Source organism: Otolemur garnettii, unplaced genomic scaffold (assembly GCF_000181295.1).
Source record: "Otolemur garnettii isolate 467f Iridium unplaced genomic scaffold, OtoGar3 scaffold00211, whole genome shotgun sequence".
Taxonomy (NCBI): Eukaryota; Metazoa; Chordata; class Mammalia; order Primates; family Galagidae; genus Otolemur; species Otolemur garnettii.
The window spans coordinates 2,367,322-2,379,925 of NW_003852606.1; the positions used below are offsets into that span (position 1 = coordinate 2,367,322).

Consider the following 12,604-nt stretch of genomic DNA (forward strand, 5'->3'; position numbering starts at 1 on the left):
GGGACCACAGGCACCTGCCACAATGCCCGGCTATTTTTTGGTTGCAGCCGTCATTGTTGTTTGGCGGGTCCGGGCTGGGGATTCGAACCCGCCACTTTAGGTGTATGTGGCTGGCGCCTTAGCCGGTTGAGTTATAGGCGTCGAGCCAAAATCAATGTCTTTAATAGTAGCAGATGATTGTCTTGGGTGATATATGATGAAAAAATTTCAGTGCAGCTATATTAGGAGGACAAGATAAAATTTGCATAAGAGCTATAAATTGCTTTACCCTTTTATGTAGTAAAGTGGATGTACATCAATTTAAAAACTTGTCTTTTAACCAAAAATCCACTTCTAGAAATCTATGCTATAAAATAAAAGCATCCATACCCAGGGAAATAATATGCAATGATATTCTTTGAAGTATTGTTTGTAGTGGGAAAAGATAAAACCAACCTGAATACTCAGGAATAAGAAAATAGTTGAACAACGTATGAGCACATATTGTGAAATGTTTTTCAACAATTTCAAATGAGTTTTGTCTGTTTCTGCTGACGTTTCAGTCATTGGGCCAGTATAGTCGCCGCATTGATAGCCTTGACTGCCCCCTTGTGGTCATCAACTAGTCCTCGTCCCACTGAATCAGATCCCATCCCATCCCTTTTCTAGGAACAGTGCCCAGAGGGGTGGAGATCAGCCTCATTTCTGGCATCCAGTTCTCCAGGAAAACCACCTTGTTTAGGTCATGGACAGGTGCTGGGGCTGGACCTCGAGGCTCCAGTCTTATCGCAGGTTTGGGAGACACTTCACCCCACCAGGCCTCATCTCCACATCTCCCCCCAACTCCCAGTCCTGCCTCCATTCTATAAACTGTCTTAGCATCTCAAATTGTAAGAGATTTTATTTTTGTGCAAGTCTTGGGCTTCTTTGTGATTTCTGATATGGAAAGAAGCAGTGAAGGTGTCTTATTCCCCATCGCTTACATCCTCAGTGGGTACAATGCAGTCTAGTTTACAGCCAGTATATAACATGTATTTTGATAAACAACCAAATGTCACCACACCCTCCATTGCTCTTTAAACATTAGAATATTTTTTGCATTGTTTACTTTTCATTCATTTAGAAAAGATTTTGCCAGGTGTCATTATCATGCTGGTTCCTTAGTAGGCAAATTCTGGATAAAATAGGTGAAACTGAACAGCTGGGTCTTTGCTCTGCTTGGAAGCTAAATAACCAGAAATCCAACTGTGAGGCCTCTCGGGTTGTGGGAAACTCCGATTCCTTCTGTGTTGGTGTATATGGAGATGATCTGCTGCCAAAGGAGGGGGCCAAAAATTCATCAGAACTTTAAACAACACCAGGGATTTGAAATGAAAGTATAAGACTATGTTGAAATCCTTGAGGGAAACATGGTTTAATTACTTTCCAAAATAGTAGCTCCAACTGGTAAGTCATCTAGGAACTTGTGAGTATATGCGAATTTCTGCATCATCAACAGTCCTAGGACCATCCTGTTTAAAAATACATGTTGAGGCTTGGCGCCCATAGCCCAGTGGCTATAGCACCAGCCACATACAACGAGGCTGGTGGGTTCGAGACTAGCTCGGGCTAGCTAAACAACAATGGCAACTGCAACACAAAAAATAGCCAGGCGCTATGGTGGGTGCCTGTAGTCCCAGCTGCTTGGGAGGTTGAGGCAGGAGAATTGCTTAAACCCAGGGGTTGGAGGTTGCTGTGAGCTGTGACACCATGGCACTCTGCCAAGGGCAACATAGTGAGACTGTGTCTCAAAAAAAAAAAATACATGTTGAAATTTACTCATTTAATGTTGACATTTTATGTTTATTTTATTTTGTTTTATTTATTTATTTATTTATTTATTTTGAGACAGAGCCTCAAGCTGTTCCCCTGGGTAGAGTGCCATGGCATCACAGCTCACAGCAACCTCCAACTCCTGGGCTCAAGCGAGTCTCCTGCCTCCACCTCCCAAGTAGCTGGGACCACAGGCACTCACCACAGTGCCTGGCTATTTTTTTTGGTTGCAGCCATCATTGTTGTTTGGCAGGCCCAGGTTGGATTCGAACCTGCCACCTTAGGTGTATGTGGCTGGCGCCTTAGCCACTTGAGCCACAGGCGCCAAGCCTTATTTTTTTATTTTTATTTTTTTGAGACAGTCTCACTCTGTTGTTCAGTGTAGAGTGTGCCATGGTGTTAGCTTAGCTCACAGCAATCTCAAACTTGTGGGCTGAAGCAATCCTCTTGCCTCAGCATCCTGAGTAGCTAGAACTAGGGGACCCACCATAATACCCAGCTAATTTTTCTGTTTTTAGTAGAGATGAGGGTCTCACCATTGCTCAGGCTGGTCTTGGATTCCTGAGCTCAAGCAATCCTCCTGCTTCAGTCTCCCAGAGCGTTAGGATTACAGGCGTGAGGCACTGCAACCAGCAATATTTGATGTTTAAAATATATTTACCTTGACTATAATTCCTGTAGGAAATTATGATATAATGCCATTGTAGTCCTCATAGTTTCGAGGACATTGGCCTACAAGTAGAAAGAATATTGAATAAATGCATTTCTGTCTTGGATACAATTTCTGAATGGGCAGCGAATGACCCACGGCTTAGTTGAGTTTCATTCATATATTAGTGTGCAAAACAAGATCCTTATGAAATATAAAGAATTAAATTATTCTAATCAGTTGTATCAAAGACTAGAAAAACTACATGTGGGCATATGATTCATCTTATCTCAGCCTCCAATTTTTCTTCTTTCTTAGCGGATCTCCAGCGTGGAACTACAGCAGCCTCTCCTGCTTTCTCAGGTTAGTAAGATGTTTACACTGAAGGCAGAGGTATGTATCTGGTATCAAGAGGTCTTTGAGTGGCTTGACATTACTCAGAGCAGTTCCTTCTATCCTTGTCATTTACAGAGATTGACAAACACAAACAATAAGTATGATTTACTTAAGTGAGGGCATTAGGACACGTACATACAAAGGAACATGCAACAGCCAATTATTGGGGTAAATATCTTGCAACTGGGAAACTAAAAAGTAAAGGTTTTTTTTTTTTTTAATTTCAGGTTAATTTGAGGGTATAAACAACTAGGTTACAATTGTGTAGTTGTAGTTGTGTCCTACACCCAACAGGTGTGCCATATATCATTATGTTGTGCTCATTAAGTGAGAGCACACCAATCCCCACACTCCTTCCCTCTTCCCCATTTGTTCTCCCTCCCCCCAACTTGAATTTAACTGAGTTTTTCTCTTATGTGGGCGTGTCTTAGATCATCTGCTGGCTCTAATGTGTTGAGTACATTGGATACTTGCTTTTCTATTCTTGTGATACTTTACTGAGAAGAATGTGCTTCAGTTCCATCTGGGTCAATACAAAAGATGTAAAATCTCCATCTTTTTTAATGGCTGAATAATATTTCATGGTATACATATATCATAGTTTGTTAATCCATTCCTGAGTTGGAGGGCAATTAGGTTTCCACATCTTGGTGACTGTAAATTGAGCTGTGATAAACCATCCAGTACAAAGGTATTTATCAGAAAATTATTTTTTTCTTTTGGTAGATGCCTAATAATGGGATTGCGGGATCAAATGGGAGGTCTAATTTGAGTTCTTTGAGGATTCTCCATACTTCTTTCTAAAGAGGCTGTATTAGTTTGCAGGGATATGGTATTTTGATACAACTGTAAAATAAACATTTTAGAGGGATGGGTAAGCATGAGACTAGAAATGCAGCAAAAAGCTGGAAGTTGGAAGTTCAACAATGAAAGTTAAAATATTTTTAACTTTCAGTCTAAAGTCTGAGAGCAAAGAGTTAGCAGTTTAAAAAAAAGACCCAAAAAATGATGTGTTGAGGCTTCCAAACAGTGAGGATGGTTGAGTGTGGGCTGGGAGTGGATTTGAAATGGGGAATTGGGTTATCACTGTTGCAAAAATCAAGGACAAATACAGCCAGGAATCAGGAAGGTCACTGGGATTAGTACAGAGCAGAGAATAGATCCAGACTTGCACATACTTACCACCTGATGTCCTTATCTCCATATTCATTTTAAAAGTCATGCAAGTCAGCAATCTGCAAAGTCCTGTGTATCTGTACACCTGTTATGTGGCAAATGACAGAAAGTTCAAATTAAATGGAGAAAACATGTCAGAGGTATGTCCTGGTTTAGGTTAGTGCAAGGGCAAGAAGTGAGACTGGGAGGCTGATCTGTTGGCTCAAACAGCATCACAGAGAGGGAGTGTTTCTTCACGTCTCTACCCTTCTGGCTTCACTTAGTGAAGTGCCAAGACTTGTGTCTCAACACACCCTCAGGAGAAGAAAGAGAATGTGTCTTCTGATCCCTGCCAATGAACAGAAAGCTCCTCAGAATGTCACACTGTCTTGAAATGGTAACAGTCCCATTTCCTGCCAACCACATTTTCCAGAAAGTGCAGGGAGGCAGATTATAATTTAAAAATTATAGTGGGGTATTGTGGTGGGTGCCTGTAGTCCCAGCTACTTGGGAGGCTGAGGCAAGAGGATTGCTTGAGCCTAGGAGTTTGAGGTTTCTGTGAGCTATGATGCCATGGCACTCTACTGAGGGTGACATGTGTCTCGAAGTGAGACTCTGTCTCGAAAAAAAAAAAATTAAAAATCATGCCTCACACCTGTAGTTGTGAGGGGGTGGGGTAGTGGTGGTGATGTCAAACTCAAGTACAGGTAAAGGTGAGTTCATGAAGGAAATTCGAAGAACTTCTCTGTAGGTGGTGACCGCATGTTGGGAAGCACCAACTGTAGGCTTCTATCTTTCCTACATATTTAAGATTTGGAATAAGAGATACCCTTTGTTGCCTGCCAGATAAAATCAAAGTTTATTATCTCAGCCTACAGCACCTTTCAAAAAGCTGGTCCACAGCAAGGCTTGAATGAAATCTGTATCCCAGCCCTGTGCACTGCAAAGCATGACATCTATTTTTCTCCTTTTCTTTTTTGCCTGATGTCATGTCCTATTTAATATCAAAATCCTACTCCTTCAAATCTCCCCCTGACACTAACTCTCCTGTGAAGATTTTACCAAAAGATAAGACATGGTTACCCATAATTCTAGTCAACCTCTCCTTTGTGACCCCCAGACAATTTGTTAGATTTATCTTTTGTGGCATTTATAATAATAAAAATGATGATGATGAATGTAATTTATCAAACTTGCTATTCTGAGTATTTTATATATGCATGCCTTATATTTAACATTTCATTTGATCCTGGTCAGTAAACTTTGGGCTTCTTTAGAGAATCTCCCAGGAGCATCAGGGAAGACAGAAATGTCTAATAATTAGCAATCATATATTAGGCATCTCCTTAGACACAGTATAGACAAGGCAAGCATAGACCCTGCACTTATTGGGTTTATGTTTTACCAAGTGACAATGATAAAACCAATGTTTAAAAATCTAACTGTGATATGTGTTCCAAAGCAAAAATTAAGAGATTTATTAGAGGATATAACAGGGAGCTGTTATCTAACCTTGAGGGAATAAGAGAGGCTCTGGTGGCATCCCAACAAAACACAAGATTGATGAGAAATTGGTGGACTAACAGGAGGGATGGAAAAATAACACAGTTAGCAGAGATGTGATAGGACAAGTGTCAGCAATACCATTCAAATTTAGGAGACACTGGATGGGACGTTCTTTTTTTTTTTTTTTTTTTGAGACGGAGCCTCAAGCTATCCCCCTAGGTAGAGTGCCATGGCCTCACAGCTCACAGCAACCTCCAACTCCTGGGCTCAAGCGAGTCTCCTGCCTCCACCTCCCAAGTAGCTGGGACTACAGGCGCCCGCCACAGTGCCAGCCATTTTTTGGTTGCAGCCATCATTGTTGTTTGGTGGGCCTGGGCTGGGGATTCGAACCCGCCACCTTAGGTGTATGTGGCTGGAGCCTTAGCCGATTGAGCCACAGGCGCTGAGCCTGGACGGGATATTCTAATGAACTTTGTTATAGATCAATCCTTTGACATCACAGAAATTTCATCATTCAAGTAAGCCATTTGGGTTATAGCCCCTGATGACAGGATGTCAATCATTTCTATCATTGTGTTAAAAAAATGAGAGTACATTTTAATCAAAACATGAAGGCCAGGGAAGTGATGTGAGTTGGCCAAGGTTACATGGACATTATATAGGAAACAACATGAACCCAAATCTGCATGATAGAAAAATCTGATGTCTTCCCCCCAGGCTTCCTATTTCTTCTATGTTGTATTTCTCTAGTTAAAGCTTTTCTTTCATAGCTCTTCCAGAAATGCTCTGAAGGCAAGGAACCAGCCTAATCCATTTCCATACCTCTAGTATCATCCATAGTTTCTGACCATTTATGGAGTAGAAGATTTTTGTTTGGTTGGTGGAGGGATTTATATTTATATGAAAGCACAGTGAGAGAGGGTTCAGTCTACAGTTTCAAGGAAAAATACAAACTTGGAACAAATAGGCTCTAAAAATATGCATGGGAGGAACAGAATTGAGGATTGAAGAAGATGCATTATTAGGATGCACTTTAATTTGTTGCGCACAGCAAAGGAAATAGTTTCTTTGGGAATGTTTGTGTTTATGTGTGCATAAATGTTAGACAACAGACATAAGACATGGAGCAATCTCTCTCTCTCTTTTTTTTTTTTTTTGGCTGGAGGCTGGGTTTGAACCTGCCACCTCTGGTATATGGGGCCAGCGCTCTACCCCTCTGAGCCACAGGCACCGCCCAAGGAGCAATATATCTTACCCCAGAATCCTGATTCTTAGGTTGGTATAGACACTGACTCCTGTGAATGAGCTGTTTCTCTCTGAGTCTGCACCTCTCCCTTCCATCCAGGTGCAGCCTTTGTGAAAAAGCACCACAGGCACCTGCAAGCCAGGATGGGGGACCTGAATGGGGTGCTTGATGATCTACAGGACTTTGAGGTACTCACTGAGGATGAGAAGGAGCTGGTGGAGCAGGAAAAGACACGGCAGAGGAAGAACGAGACCCTGCTGAGGATGGTGAAGAACAAAGGGGACTCAGCTCTAGAGTTGCTTTTCAAAAGTGTTTATAGAAGGGACCCTTACCTTGTATCCTATCTTAGACAGCAGAGTTTGTACAATGACTCAGACAGATAATCTAGTGTTATCATTAGAAATAGGTAAGTGGGAATATGATTGATTCCAGGGTTCAAGACACAGCCGGTTGGGTAATGTCGACCCATTGCTTTTGGATAAACATGTAACCCATTGACTGTATCCTAATGCTTTTACCCCCGCCCTATCTGAGAGTAGAAATATTCATTTTAAATGTTTTCTAACTAAGGTTAAAAAAAATAACTATTTTATCCATTGACACATTTCTTGAAGGGCCAGGGCAAAGGAAGTTAAGACAGATGTATTTATGAATGACAGGGCCTGGAAAAGCAACTTTTTCTGATAAACATGGAGAATGATTTTCATGGACCCCTCATTTGAAGTGTTGCCTTCTCACAAATAAAAGCAGGAAGGCTAACAAGGACTCTAAATTGAAGACACCCACGGCATTCATTAATGGTTGTGCTTTTTCATATGCTGTGCTTTGAAGATTTTGTTCATTGCTATTATTACTAGAATAATGGAAATATGTTTGGTGAAAGAGCATGCAAAAATGGGAGAAAATGCAAACATGAGCAGAAAACTTTTTGTCACTGGTAACAGATTGGTACAAGGAATTATTGGGTCATATTTTCATGGATAGGTCCATGGAACACAGAGATGGAAAGTGAATTCTACAGAATAATCAGGAGAAGAATGAGGACTATCCAGGTTGTTCTGAGATAGGCCTTCCGAGCATTGTGCCTCACAAAAATAAGTTAAGCCTGACATTCGGATTCTACACTGACCCTATCATTTTGTATAGCTACATTTTGATTAATGTTTGTATGGTACATGTTTCCATCCTTTTACTTTTAATCTGCTTAAAACATTTATTTGATGTGCGTTACTAGTAGAAACAGCATATAGTTGAGTCGGTTGCTTTTTAAAAAAAATTTTGATTTGTTTTGAACCCATTCTGATAATCTCTGCCTTTCAATTTCAATCACTTACATTTAGTCTAGTTATTAGTATCTTAGGATATATATGAGGCCAGTCATTTTATTTTTTGTTTTCTATTATCCTAGTACCAAAATGTTATCACTTAAGGTGGGATCTAGGTAGCTTACCACCATTTAGATCCTATTACCTTTTCTCCTCAATGGCAGGTGTCTTCTGTATTATCTCTCTCTATTAAAACCCATCAAAAATTGTTATTATTATATACTTTGTACTTTTGCTCATTGGGAATATTTAAAGAACTTGTGAGTAAAATAATCTATTATATTTTCCCAGAGATTTACCATTTCTCTTGCTCTTCTTCCATTCTTAAGTTTCTAGGTTTCATTCTATAATTTCTCCCTTTTTCTGAAAAAGTTTTTTAGTAGTTTTTTTAAAGAAGAGATCTGATAGCTTTGAATTCTCTTATTTTTCCTTCTTTTGAGGGCATCTTTTTTTTACCTTCATTCCTGAGTGGTATTTTTTGCTTGATATAATACTTTGAGCTGATAATTATTTCAGCTATTTCCTTTTGACTTCCATGTTTCATAATAAGAAATCTATAGTCATTCCATGAATATGGTAATTAATTGTGGCAATTATTTTACCACATATGCATATATCAAAACCTCAAGTTGTTCACCTTTAGTATGCATAACTTTTATTTGTCAATTATACCTCAATAAAACTAGGGTTGGAAAGGAAGAATGTATCTTGGTTAAAGACAACTTAGTGCCTGGGGAAGGCAGTCTTAGCTTGGCATTGATTACTTTGACATTTCCAAAGGAAATTGGGAACTATAAGCAGAGAAAGATTATGAATCTTGTTAAAGTATTTTGCTGCAGTATACTCAGGAAAAGAGCACTATATTAAATTGATGCTTGCAATGAGCTTTACCTCTTGTTGTCTATGTGATTTAGGGAAAAATAATTTTTCCTACTTTAGCCTTAGTGTGCAAAAAGTAGAATTGGGCATAATGAGACTTAATTCTCTTTATTTCACTCTTGGTCTCTTTGGGCTGCCAAATAGGAATAAACATATTTATCTAACGAATTGATGGGCGCACATGGGCATAGAATAATGTAAACAACAAGAAGGGGGAGGGGTGATGGGAGGTATAAAACCCTCCCTATTAGGTACAATGAACACTATTTGGATGATGGGCAAACTTATAGCCCAGATTTAAGCATTATAAAGGTATGCATGTAACAGACATATTTGTACCCTCTTAATGTTTTGAAATAAAAAAATCTATCCCAAAATATTAAAATTGGACAACTCACAATTAAAGAACTTGAAATTGATTGAGATCATTTTTTCTCATTTAAAATTGGAAAGCAAATAAATTTCAATATTTTAGAAATGATAGAACATGTCGGGCAATCTAATTCTTTGCTCTTCAGAAATTATTGTGTGAAAGATTTTGGTAATTCATTCAGAAATATGCTAGCTTTAAATAGGAAAAGAGTCCTTTAATCAGTAAGTTCACTGGGAGTAGAAGTCCCACCAGGCAATGTGTAAAATTGTGTGCAGGGAAATATTTCTTGGCAGGGCACCTATAATGAGAAATAAGAAAGCACTAAATGCTGACTAATAATGAGAAACCTTAGGGTCGTGGCTACATGGTACACATTAAAGAATTATGTAAAAAGGAATTTACTTATTTATTTATTTATTTAGACAGAGTCTCACTATGTCACCCTTGGTGCTATGGTGTCACAGCTCACAGCAACCTCAAACTCTTGGGCTTAAGTGATTCTCTTGTCTCAGCTACTTGAGCTGGGACTATAGGCGCCTGCCACAATGCTGGGCTACTTTTTTGTTGTAGTTGCCATTGTTGTTTAGCAGGCTTGGCCAGTTTGAACCTGCAAACCCTGATGTATATGGCCAGTGCTCTAACCATGGAGCTATGGTGCCGAGCCTATTTGTTTATTTATTTTTGAGACAGAGTCTCATTCTGTTGCCCTGGGTAGAGGATGATGATGTCACAGCTCACAGCAACCTCAAATTCTTGGGCTCAAGTAATCCTCTTGCCTCAGCCTTCCAAGTAATTGGGAATACAGGAGCCTGCCACAATGCCTGGCTAACTTTTCTACTTTTTTTTTTTTTTTCAGTAGAGATTTTTTCTCTCAGGCTGGAGAAAGCATTTTTAATTGTATAGAAAATATACAACAATGTCAAGTGACAAATTCACCAAATTAAGTATATAGTATAAAATGAGTTATTTTTTTAACTCCTTTAACAAGTCCATTTTACATGCCTTCCTTAGTGTGAGACCTGGAGACAACTCTGCCAGACAAATTGAACTTGCAATTATAAAACAAAACCTAACAACACATGCAGGAAGTGCCAAAATGTTAACTCTCCCCATGTTAATGTCTTGGAAATATGTAAAGTGACTAATACTATTTTTTCCATATTTTTCATTTTCAAATGTTTATGTTTGACATTAACAAATGAATATATATCATGTTGGCAATATTTTTACCTTGTATTTGCAAGCACAGTGTATTGTGAAGTCCATTCAGTTACATTCGCATTCTATCCCGCTCCTTCAGTATTATTTCCAGGTGAGCTGACCAAATGCAGCATAGGGGGAACCAAAGTACATGGGCAGCAATAGTGGGGAGGAGGTCTGCAAATGCACACCACTGGCACAGACAAGAACTTGAATAACAAGATCAGAATATTTGAGAGGTTTCAGACAGAGCTCAATCTAGACTTTGTGAAATTACTGAGGAACAATTTATGCTGAAAATGATTCCTGTAGATGGTGTTATTCCAGTTAGTGAAACTCTTAGGCAGTAATGACTGGAAGTGAGTACAGAAAGTTATTGGAAGCTACAGGTATTCTGTTTCTTGATCTGGGAGCTGGTTACTTGGGGATGTCTGCTGTCAAAATTCAAAGAGTTGTACAATTTTCTGCATATTTGATGCACATAAAAATGGTAAAGAAAAGCTCAAATGATAACATTGTGGCTTAATGTTGAAAGCTAAATTGGATTTGGAATATAGTCAAAAGGAAAATTTCAGATTGTATTGATAAAACAGAAGAAGCCATGATGGAGAGAAGGGCAAATGTACATGATATAAAAAAATGTATCAGCAAAACACTGATAGGGTAGGGTGTCATTATGGATGGATTTATGCACATGTTGAGAGAAATCGATGCATTTTTTTCTATATAAAGGACTGAAACTCCCAATCTCTGAATTAGCACTATTCTTTATAGCCCTTACCATATGTACATACATTTTTCCTATACCATGAACATTTTATATAATCTCTTTAGTTATTATGTTTCATCTATTTAGGTCACTGATGTACTCCACCCCTATAATAATACTGCCTGGAATATGTAATGTGGGCAATTTGTATTTGTTGAACAAATAAAAGAAATTCCTTAGAGGTGGGCAGTTTAATAGAAATAGAATGCAAGCTCCACGTGTAATCTTATTGTATTTTTGTATGTAATTTTACATATACTGTTATCGTCATTAAAAAAGAGCAAATGCAAGCAGATAAAATTAGTTTTAATAATATATGTAATTTACTTATTATACATAAAGGGTCATAATTTAAACATGGAATAAATGTGAAAATATTAATACAATGTTGATAATATTACGATTATTTTAATAATGATTTTACTCATAGGAATATTTCAAAATCTGAGTGTTTCAGAGATCTGAAACATATTTCAATTTAAACTATCCCCATTTCAAGTGCTCAACAGCGATATGATTTTTCTCCTTCATATATGGTGTCTCCTCTGTTGCAGAACAAAGCCTGTTGTGTCAGATCAGCCAGTGAATGTTCCTTGAAAAATAATCATTCTCATCTCAGAAGGGAAGAAATAAATTGCGAAATAAATTTATTGCTCCTCAACACAAAAGGACAGATGGTTGGATAGCATGAAGAAACAATTCCACTGATCCTCTCCAATACCAGGTTTTTCTCAGGTAGATAAAACAAATAAAGGGCCAGGAAGTTGTTTGTGCAATAAAACAACACAAAACAACTTACCAGGATGAGGATAGTGTGGATGGCTTTGATTTCAGGAGAGAACTGGGAAGAGAGGCTGGGGCTGTGGAGATGCTGGCTCTCCTGTGGTGTCTGTGGAGGACACTGACCATGTAGAGGCTGGAGCAGACCATGAGGACCATAAACAGAAGATCTTGAATCACTAAGATGCTCATAAGTGACCCTGGATGGTTTTGCTTAGACTGCTACTGATTGACAGTAGGCTTGAGAATATCCAGAACCAACAACAGTGACATTGGTTCTGGCTTAGAGAAACTCTGGCTTAGAGTTTGGTTCTGGCTTAGAGAAACTCTGGCTTAGAGAAACTCTGGCTTAGAGAAACTCTGGCTTAGAGTTTCAATGATGTGGTTATAGATCAGCATGTTGAGGATCCAGAAGAACAGGAGAGAGGGTAAAATGCACATAGAGAGTTTAGACTTAAACCACGCCCATGTAGAGTTCCCGGGGCTGATAGTGATGGCTTGAAACATACTCAAGAGGGATGTAGTACAGATGGAA

At 38.9% G+C, this 12,604-nt stretch overlaps 1 protein-coding gene across 4 annotated transcripts in view; it reads left to right on the forward strand.

Moving 5' to 3' along the window:
• CARD8 (caspase recruitment domain family member 8) overlaps positions 1-8,263 on the forward strand; it is a 51,199-nt gene extending 42,936 nt beyond the window's left edge. For 3 of the 4 annotated variants that reach the window (XM_023507932.1, XM_023507934.1, XM_023507933.1), the window contains exons 12-13: positions 2,759-2,803; positions 6,843-8,263. In XM_023507932.1, the coding sequence (XP_023363700.1) occupies positions 2,759-2,803; positions 6,843-7,126 (329 nt within the window). In that variant the 3' untranslated portion in view covers positions 7,127-8,263. The remainder of the gene's footprint in view (positions 1-2,758; positions 2,804-6,842) is intronic. The other variant, XM_023507935.1, reaches the window with a different exon arrangement.
• The last annotated feature ends 4,341 nt before the right edge of the window (positions 8,264-12,604 follow it).